General features: G+C 39.2%; 1 protein-coding gene across 1 annotated transcript in view; it reads left to right on the forward strand.

Annotated features, from left to right (window-relative positions):
• RYR2 (ryanodine receptor 2) overlaps window positions 1-22225 on the forward strand; it is a 784036-nt gene that overhangs the window by 461280 nt on the left and 300531 nt on the right. Inside the window, exons 24-25 of the mRNA XM_055233438.2 lie at window positions 1767-1870; window positions 20785-20868. Coding sequence (XP_055089413.1) covers window positions 1767-1870; window positions 20785-20868 — 188 coding nt within the window. The remainder of the gene's footprint in view (window positions 1-1766; window positions 1871-20784; window positions 20869-22225) is intronic.

Below are 22225 nucleotides of genomic sequence, written 5' to 3' on the forward strand. Positions count from 1 at the left end.
ACATTAGCTATGACCTTTCAGTAGCGCAGTGTTGCAAGAGGACACCTCTGCTGTGGTGCAGAGAAGAGATGGGAAGCCAGGCCATGTATGCAGGAAGTGTGTCACAAAAGGCTTGGGAAGAAGATGATTTTATTCTGTAGGGGGCTAAAGAGCATTGAAAAATGCTTAGCAGGAAGGTGACAGGCTTACATCTGCTTTCAAAAGAAGCTCTGCTGTGAATGTGGAAAAGCAGAGAGCCTGGAGGCAGGAAGAGAGACAGGGAGAGGGCACAGGTACCTCAGGTGAGAGGCGACTCAGAGCCCCGCAGTGGGGATAGAGAGACGTGATTACAGGAGATGTTTCGATGTTCACGTATGGGATGTAGCAGGAGAAGGAAGGGAATCTGCGCAGATTTCTGGTTTCATTTAGACACTTGAGAAGATGATGATGTTGGTTATTCTGGTATAGAGAGTAGAGAGAAAGTGGAGATGACCTAAATAGGGAGATTATTTCCCGGTTCAGACACATTCATTTTATAAATGTTCATTTTATGTTTCGTTTGTAGGGTTAGAGATTTAGAGTTTAGAGTAAAATTACATAACTCAATTTCACTTTCAAAGTTCTGCAATCAAATAAGTATATCTAATATATGATTCTATATAAGTCTTGTTCATTCGTAATGATGACCAGAAAGAAAGGAATAAATACATCATTTCTAACTTGGTGACTGCTGAAGACTTAAAAAAAAAAAAGCTCCCTCATGTTTCTGTCCTTCTCGTGTGGCATTTATAGGACCTGGTAATGATGCTCATGAACTAATTTGTTCCCTGACAGCATATGGCTGCCATCTAGGTGTTGCCACGGCATTAATGCCGATGCGATTTAGGTCTCTGAGAAGATAACAAACCTAATTACTAATGCAAGGAGAGAGAACATCTTTCTCATTAATTCATTCCTAAAACCTTGCATTTAGTTTAATGTGATTGCTAATATACAGTTTCAAGAATTAATATAAAAACCACCTGCATATGATGCTAATGGATTTTGTGAAGGTAGTAGGGTGATTTGTGAGATCAGGAGGTAACATGCAGGGGGTAAAATGAACAGCTAGAACCACCTCAAAGTGTTGATGTCAGTCATTCCTGTTGTTAATTGATGTCTGTAATCAGTTTGGTTCTACACAGGAAAATTACTATGAATTAAAACTAAGTCATTGCCACATCCTTTTTATACAGGATTTATTTCAATTTATAAAACATGTATCAAGTGCCTAGGACATACCAGGCATGTTTAAGGTGTTTGGGACACATCAAAGAACAAAAGAGACCAAAATCTTTCCATTTTTGATCTTCTAATTCACGGAGACAGACAATAGCCCAGTAACTCAATAAATCCAATCTGTTAGAAGGTGTATGGACCAAAAAAAAAAGAGTAACCTGGGCAGGCAGACTGTCCTAATTAGGCAAGTGGGCAGGGTAAACCTCACTGAGAAAGTAAGATATAAGCAAATGCTGCAAGGAGCTGTGGGAATCTGGGGTAGAAGTCTGCATGGCGGGGGTTCATGGAAGCTCTGCCAAACAGAAGGGAAGGAACGAAGGTAATGGCAGCTTTTACCAGTGACCTCAGATACTCACTGTGCCTGAGAGGTTGTGGGGGCAGCTTTGCGGGGGTGATGATCTGGGTGTTCCTTCTCGCCTTTCACCTCCACTTTCTACCACACAGTTGAATTCCATTGCTAGTGCCTGGCATTGGAGACTATTATATGCCAATTTCTTGTCCTGTTTCAGGTTAGAGATGACAACAAGAGACAACACCCATGCCTGGTGGAGTTCTCCAAGCTGCCTGAACAGGAGCGCAATTACAACTTACAAATGTCGCTTGAGACCCTGAAGTGAGTTTCTTAACTGTTTCTATTTTCCAACCTGCCTTCCCTGAAAAAAAAAAAACAAAGAACAGGTATTGATGCTATATGTTAACTGAGCTGTGAAGTGATTTTTAATTCCAGCTAGAACTTTCTATAATGCGTAAGTGGATTGGATCAGTATTTGTTGAGAATAAGACTTTGAACCTGTTAATTTATGTCCTCCTGTTCTACATCAGTATTTCGCAAAGGGTGTCCTACAGATGTTTATGGGTATTATGGATGACGAGGATTTTGTGATCTGATAGGATACAGGTCCACAGAATGCGGGCTGTTGACTGGGACTGGGCCAGTCACAAATTGTTACTGGTTTGTGACTAAATAAGATATTAAGAGTAAGCGTTTATAAACTTCTGTACCAATTTAGGGAAGCAATTTTACACATACTGAATCTAATAATTTAAGAAATGTGAGGTCATAGCCTATATGTCTTCATTTTGAAAATTCAATTTTCGCTAATAATTCTATTGTATTGTATCAGAAGAACCACAATAGACCGAATATTAAAAGAACATTAGTTCTTCACCGTAGCTAATTTGAGAAGCACTGATTTAATATATTTAAAAGATGCTAAATTCAAAGAGTTAAATACTTTAAAAATTTTTGCTGGTGGACTTTTCAGAACTTTGGGGTGAAGTCTGTATATGGTATTTCCTAAACTGATTTGACCATAGCAGCCTCTTTTCAGAGCATACCTATGAGGACTGTTTATCTGAGCACCATATCTTTGGTTTTGTTTTAGTTTTTTAAGGAGCCAAAGTCAGCTGGGCACAGTGGCTTGTGCCTGTTATCCCAGCCCTTCGGGAGGCCAAGGCCAGTAGATGCCTTGAGCCCAGGAGTTTGAGACCATCCTGGGCTACACAGTGGGATCCTATGTCAACAAAAAATATAAAACTTATCTGGGCATCATGGCGCACACCTGTAGTCCCAGCTACTCGGAGGCTGAGGTGGGAGGATGGATTGAGCCTGGGAGATTGAGGCTCCAATGAGCTGTGATCATGTCACTGCACTCCAGCCTGGGTGACAGAGCAGGACACTGTCTCAAAAATAATAGTAATAAAAATAAATTTAAAAGGAGCCAGAGTCTTACTATGTTGCCCAGACTGGCGAGCAATGGCAATTCACAGGCTTGATCATGGCGCACTGCAGCCTCCAACTCCTGGGTTCAAGTGATTCTCTGTCCTAAGAGCAATGGCAATTCACAGGCTTGATCATGGCGCACTGCAGCCTCCGACTCCTGGGTTCAAGTGGTTCTCTGTCCTAAGAGCAATGGCAATTCATAGGCTTGATCATGGTGCACTGCAGCCTACGACTCCTGCGTTCAAGTGGTTCTCTGTCCTCAGAGCAATGGCAATTCACAGGCTTGATCATGGCGCACTGCAGCCTCCAACTTCAGGGTTCAAGTGATTCTCTGGCCCAGTCTGGGTATCTAGGACTACAGGAGCTTGCCACTGCATCCAGCCTGAGCACATATTTTGAGAAAAGCTACTGTAGAGTATTTTATATCACCCAGTAAAGGCAAATTTGCTTTTTAGTGATTGTTGCCAGTTGACCTCTTGATTTTGCCCCTTACCTTTGCAGACGGAATAATGGGACTGAAATGGAACAAAGGAAGGAATATAATTTCGAATTTTGATATAGAAAAGTAAAGAGAATATTTTTGCAAAGCCAGTAACTTTACTCTTGTCCTCTTTCCATCCTTGATGTCCTATAGAACTGGATTTGTTCAAATAGGTCACTTAAATCCTAATATGTTTTTATATTATGTACAAAACTATAGTCCTTTTTGTTTGTTTCAGTTTTGTTAAGAGTAGTAAGGAGTTATTTCCACTGAAATTATTTTACCAGGGACCCGGAACATAAAATTTAAACCACATTTCAAATTCTAGGATTTGGGCTCAGGTATATAGTCATGAGCTGCCTAACAGTGTTTGACTCAATGATGGACTGCGTATATGATGGTGGGCATGAGATTATAAAGGAGCTGAAAAATTCCTGTCACGACATCATAGTTGTCATAACATCCTAGTGCAACACACTACCTTTTCTATATTTAGATACCCAAATACTTACCATTGTGTTACAATTGTCTACAGTATTTGGTGAAGTAACATGTACAAGTTTGTAGCCTACCAGCAATAGGCTATATTGCATAGCTTAGGTGTGTAGTAGGCTCTATGATCTAGGTTTGTACAAATATACTCTATAATGTTCACATAATGATGAAATCACCTAAAGACCCATTTCTTAGAGTATATCCCCATCATTAAGTGATGTATAACTCTGTATCCTCAAGGATGCAGATTATCATGTAAATGAACACATTAGGCATAGATTGAGCTTAGGATCTACTAGGAACTTAAAAGAAAAAGCAATATATACACATCAAGTAAATTGAGAACCTAAAGGTTAAAAATGACAAGGTTTGCTTGTAATAAAGAATGCATAATGAGCCCTGTGTCCTGGGTACGTGGATTCAGCATCTCTGATCTTCCTTTGCGCTCTTGACATGAGGCTTGTATATTTAGCTTAGTAATTCATGGCAGCTCATTATTTCTTCATCTTTTACAACAGAATGTTTTATTGAAAGGTCATGGTCTAACATAATTTAAATTTGCAGTGCATTTCCTATCATTTTAGCAATTGACCGCTAAGCCAGCTATAGCAGAGGGTAAATTCTGGACTGTAGAAATCTCTGTATTTGCATTTAGCATGTGTGCCTTTGACTATTACATGTAATCCAGTGTCATACCTAACAGCCGCTGGTGGCTGGCTTGGTTAATCTGTAGACTGCACGTACTGTGGTTTTATTCTGATGAATGTAAATCACCCTCTTCACAAGCAAATGCTTAACGTTTCTTTGTTGATTTTCTTATAGCTAGTTTATATGGTTTTATGATGGACTGATTTTTATTTATTTATTTACAAATCAAATTAGGGGAAAACACCTATACTTGTCTAACATTCGTACCATGCCCAATTCCAGGGGTTTAGAGAAAATACAGTATTTTCTTCCTATATTTCCTTTATTCACTTATTTAATTGGCAGGCCCCAGAGCAGCATAGGTAACAACACAGACTCTGGAGCTGGGTCATCTGGACTTAAGGGCTTGGTCCACCAAGGAAATGTTGCTGGAGTCACTCAATTCCTCTGAACCCTAGGTTTTCTTCTCCTTAGTAAAATGAGGATCATAATGTATTTGCTTCATGGAATTATTATAGGGACTAATAGGATATCGATAAAGCCTTTAACACCATATGTCTGAGAGGAAGCACAGTCTAGGTTTTTTGTTTGTTTAATAAATATATCATGGGAGGGATGAACAGCTTCATTTGTTTATATCTTTAGAAGTTCCAAATAACAAATAAGCAAGAAATTATTCCAGAATATCCCTTATTTTGGGTTGAGGAGCGATTTAATGAAATATGAATTTTGGGTGCTGTTTCTATGATTTTTTTCTTACGTAAATTGTTGACAATGACAATTTTAGACTTCCATCGTCATCTGTTTATCGTACAGTACTGCAAAATTGTAACACTCTCAGAACAGCACAGCTTGGCAGATCATGCCTGCCAGATGACCCTCAAATGTGATCAGTGTTACCAAAGGTTCAGTTTCTGGTTTAGTTTTTATTATTTTCCAAATTCCAGATCTTAATTTCTGAATAAACAGCTCACATTTTAGAAATAATTGATATAAGGATTTTTAATCGACATATAATACACATTCATAGAATTTATTTCTTTGGAAGTTAACAAAAATATAGTGACACTACAATGATATTTTTCCTCCTGGCCAAGTATTTTTCCTGAAAATTATTTTTAGATGATGTAGTGTGCTTGTGCACATATGTGGTGAAGGGTGGGAGGAATAGTAGGGACCCAGGACACAGGGATGGAGAGGAAAGCAGTATGGAAGGGGGACAAATAACTGATAAGGGGAGAGGTAGAATTTTTGTCCAAGAGAGCAAGTTAGTTTCTCATACCTCTTTTCCTCCTCCTCCTTCTCCCCCTCCCTCCCCTCCCTCCATCACCCACCCCCTTCCCCTCCCCTCCCTTCCTTCCTCCCTCCCTCCCTCCCTTCCTTCCTTCCTTCCTTCCTTCCCTTCCTTCTCCTTCTTCTCTTCCTCCTTCCTCCTCCCTCTCCTTCTCCTTCTCTGTCTCCTCCTTCTCCCTCTTCTCCTCCCTCTTCTCCTCCTCCCTCTTCTCTCTCTCCCTCTTCTCCTTCTCCCTTTTCTTCTCCCTATTCTCCTTCTCCCTATTCTCCTTCCCCTTCTTCTCCTCTTCCTTCCTCTTCTCCTTCCCCTACTTCCTTGTCTCTTCCTCCTTCTCTTCCTCCTGCCTCTTCTCTTCCTCCCTCTTCTCCTCCTCCCTCTTCTTCTCTTCTCTCTTTTCCTTCCTCTTCTCTTCCTCCCTCTTCTCCTTCTCCCTCTTCTTCTCCTTCTTCCTTCTTCTCCTCGCTCTTCTTCTCACTCTTCTCCTTCATCTCCTCCCTCTTCTTTTTCCTCCTCTTCTTCTCCTTATCTTTCTCCTTCTCCTTTTTCTGTCTCTTCCTCCTCCTCTTCTTTCTTCTTTTTGGTTTCTTGCTGGCAACAATCTTCCCAAGTTACTTACTTATTTGTTTGTTTGTTTGTTTGAAGGAGTCTCGCTCTGTTGCCTAGGCTGGAGTGCAGTTGCGCAATCTCAGCTCACAGCAACCTCTGCCTCCCAGGTTCAAGAGATTCTCCTGCCTCAGTCACCTGAGTAGCTGGGATTACAGGTGCCTGTCACCACCTCTGGTTAATTTTTCTTTTGTATTTTTTTTGTAGAGATGGGGTTTCACCATCTTGGCCAGGCTAGTCTCAAACCCCTGGCCTCAGGTGATCCACCCGCCTTGGCCTCTCAAAGTGCTGGGATTACAGGTGTGAGCCACCGTGCCTGGCCAATCTTCCCAAGTTCTAAATGTCGTGAATCTTTATGTTCAGTCTTGGGCCATTTCTTCTCAGTGTGCAAACTCTCTGAAGATATTCTCACCACTCCATGACTTAATTACCACACAGGTGCTGATACCTCCCCAAATGTCCATCTCTACCCCAGACATCTGCTCTGAGTGACAGAATTGTATGTCCTATCATTCCATTGACCTGGATGCATCAGAAGTGACCTAGACCTATATAGCTTTATGTCCCCTGCATTTGCATTTAGGATGTTGAGTCTTTCAACATGCGTGGCTATTCATCCTGCTACACATGCCAGGAACCTGGGAATCACCTTTGACTCTTCCCTTTGTTTCATTTCTACTTCTAACCTATCGTCAGGTCCTCCCAAGTGTACCTCACTCTTCCTCCACCCTCCCTTTCCACAGCAGTCAATCTGGTCCAAGCCACCATCATCTGTCACCCAGACTACCATAGCCATCTCCTAACTGGTCCTCCCACTTGCCCTCTTTATTCTGCACTCAGCAGCCTGAGTTCATACACACACATGCATTCATTCATATGTTGCTTAAAATTGTTCAATGGCTTCCGTGGAACTTAAATGGAGTCTGATATCTTCACAAGTGTGTTCAGGGTGCAGACAATCTGACACCCCTCTTGTTTGTCATCATGCCTTGTACCACTCTTTGCCTTGTTCCTTATGTTCGAACCCTCATGGTCTCTTCCTGTTTATGAGTTAAACTTTTTCCTGCCTCACCTATTCTGTTCCCTTTGCCTGGAAAATTCATTTCACCCTTAAAGGAGCTCCTCCCTACTCATCCCTCAGGCCTTCATTTAAATATCACTTCCCTGATTAAGAATTTCCTCACCACTTCCTTCACTTCCTTTATAACACCTGATAGTGTGTTTATAACTCTCACCACAATTTGTAATATCACTTTCTGAGGTTATTTAATATTTGCCTTTCCTTCTAGACCAGAGGTGTCCAATCTTTTGGCTTCCCTGGGCCACATTGGAAGAAGAATTATCTTGGGCCACACACAAAATACACTAACACTAATGATAGCTGATGAGCTAAAACAAAAATCACAAAAAGATCTCATAATGTTTTAGGAAAGTTTACGAATTTGTGTTGGGCCACATTCAAAGCCATCCTGGGCTGTGGGCTGGAAAAGCTTGTTCTAGACTGTAAGCTCCATGAAGCCAGGAACTATAATTAAACAAACAAACAAACAGAAAAGCTTTATTTTTTAGAGCAGATTTAGGATCTCAGCAAAGTTAAAAGGAAGATACAGAGACTTTTCATACGCCCCCTGTTTCCACAGGCAGCTGCCCTCAAGAAAGTGGTACATTTATAACAATTGATGAACCTACACTGATACATCATTATCACCCGAAGTCCACAGCATGACTTTTTAAAAAATTCACAGTCATGTACCTAGTCCTAAAAAGGTATCCAGCGCATAACATTCTCAGATGCCAACTTGCTTAGATATTGCAAATGTACCTCAAACTTTGTGACTTTTTTATACCTTCGAATCTCAGGCTTCTTTCAGTTTCCTTCTCTTGTTGTGTTAAGTGCCCCTCAGAACACAACTCAGATATCTGAGAGTCATCCTGGACACATCCCTTCCCTTCACCCATGGCTTTCTATTGATATAATCCATTGACTTCTTTATTTTCTTCCATTACTAATGTTACTATCACCACATCATCAACTCCAACATGATTGTCACCCTGTACTAACCTAGTCTAAGCTACCACTATTTCCCACCTGAAATTATAATATCCTCCCAACAGATCCAATTGAAATACACCCTAGATACTCTTTTCTATTCTTTTTTTTTTTTTTGCCTTTTTAAAAATCGTACAAATTTACAGGGTACATATGCAATTTTGTTACATGCATGAAGTAACAAAAGTCAGGACTTTGAGGGTATCCATCACCCAGTTAATGTATATTGCACCCATTAAGTAATTTCTCATCATTTACTCCCTTCCAATCCCCTCACTCTTCCAAGTCTCCATTAACTGTCATTCCACTCTCTATGTCCATGTGTACAGATTTTTTAACACCCACTTATGAATGAGAACATGGGTATTTGCCTTTCTGGGTCTAGCTTATTTCCTTTAAAATAATGACCCAGTTCTAATCATGTTGCTACAAAATACATGATTTCATTCTTCTTTACTGCGTGAATAATAGTCCATTATGTATTTATGCCACATTTTCTTTATCCATTCATCCACTGATGGACACTTAGGTTCCTTCCATTTCTTTGCTGATGTGAATAGTCCCACAATAAACATACAAGTGCAGGTGTCTTTTTGATATATCGATTTCTTTTCCTTTGGGTAGATATCCAATAGTAGGATTGCTGGATTGAATGGTAGTTTTATTTTTAGTTCCCTGTTAAGTTTCTATACTATTCTTTCATAGAGGCTGTACTAATTTACGTTGCCACCAACAGTGCATAAGAGTTCCCTTTTCTCTGCATCCTCGCCAACATCTGTTTTTTTGTTTGTTTGCATTTTTAATAATAGCCATTCTGACTGGTGTAGGATGATATCTCATCTGGGTTTTAGTTTGCATTTCTCTGATGATTAGTGATGTTCAGCATTTTCTCATATACCTGTTAGCCATTTGTATGTCTTATTTTGAAAAATGTCTATTCATGTCTTTTGCCCACTTTTTAAGGAGACCATTTGATGCTTTTCTTGTGGTTGAATTGTTTGTTTCTTGCATATTTCTGGATGAATGAGTAGTTTGATGTCAGATGAATTGTTGCAAATATTTTCTTGCATTCTGCAGGTTGTCTCTTCACTCTGTTGATTCTTTCTCTTACTCTGCAGAAGCTTATTAGTTTAAATAGGTCTTGTTTGTCTATTTTTGTTTCTGTTGACTGGGTTTTTGAGGTCTTAGTCATAAATTCTTTGCCTAGACCAATGTTTAGAAGAGTTTTCCCTAGATTTTCTTCTAGTATTTTTATAATTTTGAGTCTTTTGTTTAAGTCTTAACCCATCTTGAATTGATTTTTGTATGTGGTGAGAGATAGGGGACCAGTTTTACTCTTCTGCATGTGGCCATCCAGTTTTCCCAGCAACATTTATTGAAGGGTGTATCCTTTCTCCAATGTATGCCCTTGTTGGCTTTGTGAAAGCCAGCAAATATGGCTGTAAATATGTAGCTTTATTTCTGGGTTCTCTATTCTGTTCCGTTGATCTATTTGTTTTTATACCAGTACCCTGCTGTGTTGGTTACTATAGCCTTATAATAGAATTTGAAGTCAGGTAATATGATGCCTCCTTTTTTTTCCCCCTCAGGATTGCTTTGGCTATTTGGACTCTTTCTTGTTCCATTTGAATTTTAGGATTGTTTTTCCCTAATTCTGTGAAAAATGACATTGGTATTTTGATATGAGTTGCATTGAATTTATGGATTGCTTTGGGCTATATCATCATTTTAACAATACTAATTCTTCAGATTCTTGATCATGGGCTGTTTTCCTGTTTGTTTGCATCATCTATAATTTCTTTCATCATTGTTTTGTAGTTTCTCTTGTACAGATCTTTCACCTCCTTGGTTAAATATATTTTAATTAGGTATTTTAGGTATTTCAATTAGGTATTTTAATTTTTATGTGGATATTGTAAATAGGATTGCCTCCTAGATTTGTTTCTTAGATTGTTACTGGTCTATAGATATGCTACCAATTTTTGTACATTGATTTTACATGCTGCAACTTTACTGAGTTCATTTACCAAATAAGAGGTTTTGTGGCATCTTTAGGTTTTTCTTGACATAAGATCAAATTGTCAGCGAACAAGGATAATTAGACTTCATTTTTTCCGGTTTAGATGCCATTTATTTCTTTCCACTGACTAATTGCTCTGGCAAGGCCTTCCAGTACTGTAATGAATAGGAGTGGTGAAAGTAAATATCCTTGTTTTATTCCAGTTCTTAGAGGGAAAGTTTTCAACTTTCCCTATTCAGCATAATGTTAGCTGTGGGATTGTTGTATATGGCCTTTATTATTTTGAGGTATGTTCCTTCTATCCCTTGTTTATTGAGAGTTCTTATTATGAAGTGATACTGAATTTTATCAAATGCTTTTTCTGTACCTATTGAGATGCTCATATGGTATTTGTTGTTGGTTCTGTTTTTGCAACGTATCACATTTATTGATTTGCAGATGTTGAACAATCTTTGTGTCCCTGTTATAAAACCCAGTTAATTTCTGAAAATATACAGCCTCCCTCCTAAGACTGAACCAGGAAGAAATTGAAAACCTGAAAAGAGCAATAACAAGTAGCAAGACTGAATCAGTGGCCAGGTGTGGTGGCTCATGCCTGTAATCCCAGCACTTTGGGAGGCCGAGGTGGGTGGATCACTTGAGGTCAGGAGTTCCAGACCAGCCTGGCCAACATGGTGAAACCCTGACTTTATTAAAAATACAAAAATTAGCCGGGTGTGGTGGTGCACACCAGTAATTCCAGCTACTCAGGAGGCTGAGGCAGGAGAATTGCTTTAACCTGGGAGACAGAGTTTGTGATAAGCCGGGATTGTGCCACTGCACTGTAGCCTAGGTGACAGAGTGAGACTCTGTCTCCAAAAAAAAGATTGAATCAGTAATAAAAAGTGTCCCAACAATGAAAAGCCCAGGATCAGATGGATTTACAGATGAATTTTACCTAACATACACAGAACTAGTGTCAATCCTCCTGAAACTGTTTCAAAAAAATCAAGGAGCAGGAAATTCTCCCTAACCGCTCTATGAAGCCGGTATCACCCTGGTACCAAAACCAGACAAGGACACGACAAAAGAAGAAAACTACAGACCAATATCCCTGATTAACATAGACACAACAGTCCTCAACAAAAATACTAGCAAACAGAATGCAACAGCACCTCTGTCTATTCTGTACTTTGTAGCCAGTGTATTCATTTCAAACATTAAGGTGACCATGTCAATCTTTCTATTTAAAATCCCTTAATGGGACCGGGCACGTTTCACCTGAGGTCAGGTGGGCCTGTAATCTCAGCACTTTGGGAGGCCGAGGCAGGTGGATCATCTGAGGTCAGGAGTTCAAGACCAGCCTGGCCAACATGGTGAAACCCTGTCTCTACTAAAATTACAAAAATTAGCCAAGCGTCATGGCAGGTGCCTGTAAATCCCAGCTGCTTGGGAGGCTGAGGCAGGAGAATTGCTTGAACCCAGGATGCAGAGGTTGCAGTGAGCCGAGATCATGCTGCTGCACTCCAGCCTGGGTGACAGAGCGAGACTCCATCTCAAAAACAACAAAAAAAATTAAATACATAAAAAAATAAAATAAAATCCCTTAATGGCTTTTCATTGCTTTTAAGTTAAATATGGTGCTTTAATTTGCCAAAGTATCTGAAAATCTCGGGCCTCTCCTCTCACCAGCCTCCTTGTAAGTGAGGCTGCCCTTGTACTCTTGCTTGCAGTCACACTGACCTTCGTGTTGCTTGCCTGTCCGTGCATTCCGTTCCACCACAAGATCTTCCACACGTCCTCTTCTTGGAATGCTCTTTTCTTTTTTTTTTTTTTTTTTAATTATACTTTAAGTTTTAGGGTACATGTGCACAACGTGCAGGTTAGTTACATATGTATCCATGTGCCATGTTGGTGTGCTGCACCCATTAACTCGTCATTTAACATTAGGTATATCTCCTAATGCTATCCCTCCCCCCTCCCCCCACCCCACAACAGGCCCCGGTGTGTGATGTGGAATGCTGTTTTCTATGCCTGGCTCTCATCCTTCGGATCAGGGCTGTCCAATCTTCTGGCTTCCCTGGGCCATAGCGGAAGAATTGTCCTGGGCCACACATAAAATACACTATAATACTAAGAATAGCTGATGAGCTAAATTTTAAAAATCACACAAAAAAATCTCATAATATTTTAAGAAAGTTTATGAATTTGTGTTGGGCCAAATTCAAAGAGCTGTCCTAGGCCGCATGTAGCCCGCAGGCCGCGGGTTGGACAAGCTTGCCAGATCTAAGGTCAGGTTCACTTCTTTTGAACATGTTGTCTGAGTTCCTTGACTCAACAATTTTACATCCATAGGTACTCATCCTTTCTGTACTCCCAGTATAGAAGCTTTCCCTGTGTGTGGGAATTACATGGTTGCCTCTGTACTCCACCAGACCATATGTTTCATGAGAGCAGGCATCTCACTTGGTTTTTGTTACCATTTTTCAAATTTTACATAGATCTCAGTAAATATTCATCAGATGAATGAATTAATAAATAAATGATAAAGCTCAGTCAGTAACTGGGTTTTTACATACCAAATGCCTATCTACAGGGTGCCTCATATTTGCATCCTAACAGTCTGTTTGCTTTTCTGCAGCTATGTAGTTTAAGTTCTAAAATGCTACATTACCAATCCCTGCTGCTTAATCTAGTAAATATTTACTGAATGCATGTAAGGCCAAGAACCCACTCCCAACTAATCCTTTCTTGCTTCCCTTATTTTGTGCTTTTCTAGTCTATCAGCTTTGCACTTCCAACTTATAGTGTGCTCTTTCTCTCACCACCCTTCAGCAGACTTTAAAAAAAAAATGAGTTAAACAATGTTTAATCATCAAATAAAGTGGTTTAATAAAGATGATACAGAAACCAAACACTTCATTCAAACAAAGAACTTGATATGGTTGTAGTGTTAATAAATATATTTTAAATGTAATCCATTGCTCCCATTTTAAAACCTCCACGGATTAGGCAACAAGTACTTAGATATAATACCCAAAACATGATATATTAAAGAAAACAGTCCATCCATTGGAGTTAATTAAAATAAAACTTTCTGTACTTCAAAAGAAGCCATTAAGAAAATGAAGAGACAGGCTACCAGCTGGGAGAGAATATTTGTGAATCAAGCACAATTGTATTAATAGGATTTGTAGTAAATCATACCAATCCTAACAAAGGACTTGTATCCAGAATATATATAGAAATCTTGTAACTCAATAATAAGAATACACAAAGCCTGATTTAAAAATTGGCAAAACAACTGGGCACGGTGGCTCACACCTATAATCCCACCACTTTGGGAGGCTGAGTTGGGTGGATCACTTGAGGTCTGGAGTTCGAAACCAGCCTGGCCAACAAGGTGAAACTCCATCTCTACTAAAAATACAAAAAAATTAGCCGCACGTGGTGGCAGGCGCCTGTAATCCCAGCTCCTCAGGAGACTGAGGCGGGGGAATTGCTTGAACCTGGGAGGAAGAGGTTGCCGTGAGCGGAGATCATGCCACTGCACTCCTGCCTGGGTGACAGAGCAAGATTCCGTCTCAAAAAGAAAAGGCAAGAATTGGCAAAATACTTTACCAAAGAAGATACACACATGGCTAATAAAGTGCAATCAAGGATGTTACACATCATCAGTCAGAAAAATACAAATTAAAACCATAATAAGATACTACCTCACACACAATAAAATGGCTATAATTTTTGGACAGACATACCAAGTGTTGGTGAAGCTATAGGAAAACTGAAACCCACATGTATTACTGCTGGCAACGTAAAATGGTGCCACCACTTTGGAAAATAGTTTGGAAGTTTCTTAAAAAGTTAAACATAAACTTACCATAGCCTAGCAATTCTAATCCTATGTATCTACCCAAGAGAAATAAAAGCTTATGTCCCTGCAAAGATTTACACATAAATGTTCACAGAAGCATTATTCATAAAAGCCAAAAACTGGAAACTGTGCAAATGTTCATCAACTAAGGAATAGATCAAATGTGATGCAGTATTACAGTGGCATATTATTCAGCAATAAAAGGAAACAAACTACTGCCACATACTCCAACATGGATCAACCTGAAAAACTTTATGCCAGGTGGAAGGAGCCAAACACAGAAGACTCCATATTATATAATTCTATTCCTATGAAATGCCCCAAACAGGCAAATTGATAGAGACATAAAGTAGCTTAGGTGAGAGTGAGAAATGACTGCAGCAGGCATGGGGGACGTCATGGGCTTGTGGAAATGGTGCAAAGCTAGATTGTGCTATAGTCATGCAACTCTATAAATTTAATAAAAATGAAAATAACCAGCCTCTAAAAAGTGCATTTTCTACCTGATGACTTCTAACTTTGCTATTCTGCAGAATAACCTTTAGCAGCTCCTAGTCCATTCACATAAGTGTGATTCCCTCAGCATAGCATATGAGGCCCTGACTTAATGTCTTAGTCAGGGTTCTTGAGATAAACACACACACTCACATGTATATATACACACAGATATATACAGAGAGAGATTCCTTAAAGAATTGGCAGGGTGCTGGCAAAATTCCCTTTTGCTCAGGGAAGGTCAGACTCTTTTTTCTGTTGAGACCTGTCACTGATTAGTTGAGGCCCAGTCACATTATGGAGGGTAGTCTGATTTACTTAAAGTGCAGTGTACTTTTTTAAAAAAAGAATTTTACTATTTAATTTTAGAATCAGAGGGTACATGTGCATGTTTGTAACATAGGTATATTGCTATGTACACAGATACGTAGGAATTTACCTATGTACATTGTTACATAGGTATAATGGTGGGAATTTGGCTTCTAATGAACCCATTACCTAAATAGTGAACATTGTACTTGACAGGTAATTTTTCAACACTAGCTCCCCTCCTGCTCTCCTTGCTTTGAAGTCCCTACTATTTATTATTTCCATCTTTATATCTGTGTGTATCCACTTGGCTTGGCCCCCACTTGTAAGTGAGAGTATGAAGTATTTAATTTTCTTTTAAATCATGAGGATAATGGCCTCCAACTTTATCCATGTTGCTGCAAGAAGGACATGATTTCATTCTTTTTTGTGGCTGTATAGTTTTCCATGGTGTATATGTACCATGTTTTCTTTTTGCAGTCAACAGTTGACAGACACTTAAGTTGATTCCATGACTTTGCTATTGTAAATAGTGCTGCGATGAACATGTGAGTGCAGGTGTTTTTTTTGTTTGTTTGTTTGTTTTTTTGACGGAGTCTTGCTCGTCGCCTAGGTTGGAGTGCAGTGGCATGATCTCGGCTGACTGAAACTTCTGCTTCCCAGGTTCAAGCAATTCTCCTGCCACAGCCTCCCAAGTAGCTGGGATTACAGGTGCCCACCACCACGCCCGGCTAATTTTTGTAGTTTTAGTAGAGACAAGGTTTCACCATGTTGGCCAGGCTGGTCTCAAACGCCTGACCTGATAATGATTTCTTGGACGGATGCGGTGGCTCACACCTGTAATCCCAGCACTGTAGGAGGCCAAGGCGGGTGAATCACCTGATGTCAGGAGTTCAAGACCAGCCTGGCCAACATGGTGAAACCCCATCTCTACTAAAAATACAAAAATTAGCTGGGCATGGTGGTGAGCACCTGTAATCTCAACTACTTTGGAGACTGGGGCAGGAGAATCGCTTGAACCTGGGAGGCGGAGGTTGCAGTGAGCCAAAATTGCACCATTGCACTCCAGCCTGGGTGACAAGAGCAAAACTCCTTCTCGAAAAAAAATAATAATAAATAAATATAATGATTTCTTTTCCTTTGGGTAGGTATCCAGTCATGGGATTGCTGGGCTGAATGGTAGTTCTATTTTTAGTTTTTGGAGAAATATTCATGCTGTTTCCCAAAGGGGTTGAACTAATTTATGTTCCTACTAACAGTGTATAAGCCTCATCCTCACCCACATCTTTTATTTTTTGACTTTTTAAAATAACCATTCTGACTGGTGTGAGATGGTATCTCATTGTGGTTTTAGTTTACATTTTTCTGATGATTAGTAATTCAGAGTATTTTTTAATGTGTTTATTTGGCTGCTTGTATTTCCTCTTTTGAGAAATGTCTGTTTATGTCTTTTCTTTTCCTTTTTTTTTTTTTTTTTTTTTCAGGACCAGAGTCTCACTCTGTAGCCCAGACTGGAGTGCAGTGGAGTGATCATAGCTCACTGCATCCTTGATTTCCCAGACTCAGGCAAAATTTCTGCCTCAGCCTTTAGAGTAGCTGAGGCCACAGATATGTGCCACCATGCCTGACTAAACTTTGAATTATATGTAGAGATGGAGTCTGCCTATGTTACCCAGACTGGTCTTGAACTCCTGGGCTCAAGCAATCCTCCTGCCTTGGCCTCCCAAAGTACTGGAATTATAGGCATGAACCATCATGCCTGATCCTTTGGCCAGTTTTTAATACAGTTGTTTGTTTTTTTCTTGTTAAGTTAAGTTCTGTGTGGATTCTGGATATTTATCCTTTGTTGGGGGCATAATTTGAAGATATTTTCTCCCATTCTGTAGGTTGTCTATTTACTCTGTAGATTAGTTTGCTGTGCAGATGTTTTTAGTTTAAGTCCCATTTGTCTATTTTTGTTTTTGATGCATTTGCTTTTGGGATCTTCATCATAAACTTTACCTAGGCCAATGTCCAGAAGAGTTTTTTCTAGGTTTTCTTCTAGGTCTTACATTTATATCTTTAATCCATCTTGAGTTAATTTTTGTACACGGTGAGAGATAGAGGTGCAATTTCATTCTTCTGCATATGGCTAGCCATTTTTTCCAGCACCATTTATTGAAGAGGCTGTCATTTCTCCAGTGTTTATTTTTGTTAACTTTGTCAAAGATCAGTTGGTTGTAGGTATGTGGCTTTATTTCTGGGTTCTGTATTCCATTCCATTGATCTATGTGTCTAATTTTGTACCAATACCATGCTGTTACAGTTACTATGTCCTTATATATAAGTCAGGCAATGTGATGCCTCTGGATTTGTTCATTTTGCTTAGGGTTGCCTTGGCTACTCGGGCTCTTTTTTGGTTCCATGTGAACTTAAAGTGTACCAATTTAAATGTTAATCTCACCCAAAGACGGCTTCACAGAAACATCTGGAATAATGTTTGACTAAATATTTTGGCACTATGCCCCAGCCAAGTTGATACATAAAATTAGCCATCACACATAATGAGAAATATTTATGAAGCATATAGTGTCCCCCAAACTTACCCCAGTATTTCTTTTTACCCTTAACCTACAGTAGATGGTCAGATCTTAATTCTCCAGTCAACTCTTCTCTGCCCCTCCCACACAGACCCACGATCTACTACCTCTGTAGGTTGTCCGTCTCGTTCACCTATCTGAAATATTTGCCTCCTCATCTCTTTATCCTTTATTCCCGCATATCTTCATCTTTGAAATTTTTAATGATCCTTCTTGGAATATCTGAAAGATACTTCTAAAACATGTGACTTTTTAAAACTTAGAACCCTACTTGGTTTTATTATAATTCTTCAGTCATCATCTTTTCTCCTATCAGACTGTAAACACTGTCAAGAGAAACATGTGCAGTAGTACTCCTGAAAATACCAAATGGAAAACTTTGGAAATAAACGAAGTATGAGTTTTAGATTACATGCCATTTTGAGCAGTGTGATGAAATCTCACGCCCTGCTGCTTTGTCCTGCCCAGGATGCGAATCATCCCTTTGTCCCCCTGGTCCGTGCTGTATAGGCTGCCTACCCGTTAGTCACTTAGCAGCCATCTTGGTTATCAGATTGATTGTCATGACACTGTAGTGCTTTTGTTCAAGTGACCCTTATTTTACTTAATAATGGCCCCAAAGCACAAAATTAAAGATGCTGGCAATTTGAATATGTCACAGAGAAGCCATAAAGTGAAGCCTTTTAAGTGAAAAGGTGAATATTCTCAACTTAATAAGGGGAAAAAATACTGTATTCTGAACTTGCCAAGATCTACAAAAACAACAATTCTGTCTGTGAAATTGTGAGCAGTATATTGTTATCATCGTTCTATTTTCTATTAGTTACTATTTTTAATCCCTTACTGTGTCTAATTTATATGTTAAATTTTAGTATGTATCATAGTATGTATAGATAGGGAAAAGTAAAGGGTTTGGTACTATCTGTGGTTTCAGGCATCCACTGAGGGTCCTGGAACATATCAGCCATAGATAAGGGAGGACTACTGTACTACAGAGTACCTTAGATATGGTGGTCACTCAATAAATATTTATGGACTTGTATCTTTATGCACATATGGTCTATTATGTTCACTGTCCATGTGAGTTGAATTCATACTTTTCCAGGTAGTTCGCATTGGGAAGAAGATTATAAGGCTGAATTAATTAGTTATGAGAAGATTATAGTATTGATGGCATAAAACATTGGCTCTCTATCAGAAATCTTTAAGGATGACATTAACTAATTACACTTTCTATGGCTCAGGCCTACTTTTGATGTCAGTACACCATGTGACTTTGTCTCTCAGTCTGGACTCACATTAACTACATTCCTGGCACACCACACTGAGGTACTAATTTGCAGTGATAATAACTGTCTTATAACCCAAAATATTCATTTTTACAGATCCGCTTGGGAAGACACATTATAATCAGAAGATTTCTTGGTGGGCACGTGCTCAAAGGTTTAATTGCCTGAGTTTATGATAAATCCTAATATTATGATCAATCTTGAGTTCTCTCAGAGCTGGGTTGGACATCCCTCTTTGATACTTTTATAGCCTTATGATTATCTCATTGCACTGAAGATACTATCATAATTGCCTGTTGTCTGTAGCACAGGGCCTGGCACTTGATAGCACTCAGTAGGTATTTATTGAATGAATAAATAAAGGAATAGAGGGTGCTGGTAAAATCTTCCTGTCCTCTGGATAGTGTTTGAGTAAGTGTAATCTATATTTGTTCCTGTGAGTTCGTTTTTTATTCTATTGCTGACCAATCCCATTTCAACGTGCACGTTCTTTATTTAGCTCATTTTATACCTTCAATCAGCTCTTGGTCTCCCCACAGTTTTGCAATTTAACACTAGAAAGATAATTTCATGGGGTTATTTTAATTTTTTCATATATAACAAAATTTAACTGATAATTGTGTGTGTATAGATAGATATCCATATGTATAAGCTTATATATATCTGTCTAAATGGTTAAGCTTATACATATATATACCTGTCTATGTGGAAATACATATATATAATGTACATATATGTATATACACATAACCATCAACCTGTCCACACATTATTAAAATATTATAGAGATAAGAATTATGGGTTTCAGATAATTCCCACATTCTTACTAGAACTGATCAGACCTTAGAAATTCTGTAATCCCAAAATATTATGCCATTATTTCTTACTCTATCAAGGCAGGAGAAACCACTCAGTGCCATGGGTACTAAAGACAAATTGTCTCAAAATGTCTCCTGTATATACCCATTTCTATAAAAGGTAAAACAATAATATCATACACATACACACACACACACACACACACACACTACACACACACACCATACGTATCTGCTTTAGTAGGTACATAGACTCCCCAGCAGGATATCGAAGATTTGGTAACAACTGATGCTTTTCGAGGAAGGAAACAGAACTAGAAGAGGTTGGAGGGAGACTTACTTTTCAGTGTATTCCTTTTTGTGCCATTTCAGTTTGCAGTGTCTTATCCCTTACTCAGAAATGAATAAGTAGCAAATCAATAAGTGTTCCTTTTACCTTAAAAACAAGACTTCTGGCTGGGTGCCGTGGCTCACGCCTGTAATCCCAGCACTTTGGGAGGCCGAGACAGGTGAATCACAAGGTCAGGCGATCGAGACCATCCTGGCTAACACGGCGAAATCCCCTCTCTACTAAAAATACAAAAAATTAGCCGGGCGTGGTGGCGGGCGCCTGTAGTCTCAGCTACTTGGGAGGCTGAAGCAGGAGAATGGTGTGAACCCGGGAGGCGGAGCTTGCAGTGAGCCGAGATTGCGCCACTGCACTCTAGCCTGAGCGACAGAGCGAGACTCTGTCTCAAAAAAATAAAAAATAAAATAAACAAGACTTCTGTTGTGCTTTCAAGGTTGTATCTCATTGCTACTGCTGTCGTGTTGGGTTATTCTGGACCTAGAGAAGAAATGATCACACTTATCTCTGGTTTTGTTTTCCAGGACTTTGTTGGCATTAGGATGTCATGTGGGTATATCAGATGAACATGCTGAAGACAAGGTGAAAAAAATGAAGCTACCCAAGAAGTAAGTTGAATGACTAGGCAATATTAAATAATCTGTGTAGAGATTTAGTGCAACCAATAACTCTTGATGGACACACAGATGCCTTGCTTTTACTGAAGCTATAAAATTCAGATTCAAGGCTGGGTGAGGTGGCTCACACCTTAATCCCAGCACTTTGGGAGGCCAAGGCAGGTGGATCACCTGAGGTCAGGAGTTCGAGACCAGCCTGGCCAACATGGTGAAACCCCATCTCCATTAAAAATACAAAAATTAGCTGGGCATGGTGGCACGTGCCTGTAATCCCAGCTACTCGGGAGGCTGAGACAGGAGAATCGCTTGAACTTGGGAGGCAGAGGCTGCAGTGAGTCAAGATCGTGCCACTGCACTCCAGCCTGGGCAACAGAGCAAGACTCCCATCTCAAAAAAAAAAAAAATTCAAATTCAAAAATTTAAACTAACTAAATTACCCTAGGGGTTACATTAAGTATCTGGTGAAACAATAGTTTCTGTCACATTGCTGAGTGATGACACAAAGCTCAGAATATATTTGGGAGTGTGTTATAAAAATTGTGTTATTTTCCCAGCGTGTGTTTGTATGTTAACAGAGGTATCCATATTTCTAAATGATTACATATAGCTTTCTACTTTCTGCTTTTCTTTATAATTTTATTTACTTTTATAATAAAAATATATTCGAGGATTAATTATGAAGTCAGCATTATTATCCACATTTTAAGATGAGAAAATTTAGGTAGATAGATGCTGTAGTGCTGGTTTGGCCTGCTGTTCTATGACCTATGTCTATGATCCTGCTTAACTTCACACCTCACCTTTCTCATCTGCCAATGAGCGTTAGTAATACCTACTTAACAGGGAAGTTTTAGGTATTAAAGAAATATTCAATAAATGATAGCTGTTTCATATTACTTTCTTATTTATTTAAACTTAAGTATCCAAGCTATTTTCTGATGTGTACGACTTGTAAGTAGCAGACCTGTAGATGTATTAAATAATAGCATCGAGATATAATCAAAGTAGCCATCCCATGATCTCTATCAGTCACCTCAGGCTTCATGTTCCCCCAGAAAAACATAAAATCCAAGTAGAAATTGTGTTTTTGCTGTGCAAATGCAGATTTAAGCAAGTCTTCCAGTTCAACAGCCTATGAACCCAGGTGCTCCATAAGTGAGTTTATAAAAACTGTATTGTTACCTTGCGCATTTTTAGGTTCTAAAATTTTTCTTTGAAAATTTAAATAATTCCAAAAGATGTGATTTTATGGTACATTTTGCATATTTACATTTCAAGATGACACTTTTTCATCAACTTTGAGTGTATCTTATGAGCACAGACCACAGTGTTCAGACACTTGCCATCA

Source organism: Symphalangus syndactylus, chromosome 19 (assembly GCF_028878055.3).
Source record: "Symphalangus syndactylus isolate Jambi chromosome 19, NHGRI_mSymSyn1-v2.1_pri, whole genome shotgun sequence".
Classification (NCBI taxonomy): Eukaryota; Metazoa; Chordata; class Mammalia; order Primates; family Hylobatidae; genus Symphalangus; species Symphalangus syndactylus.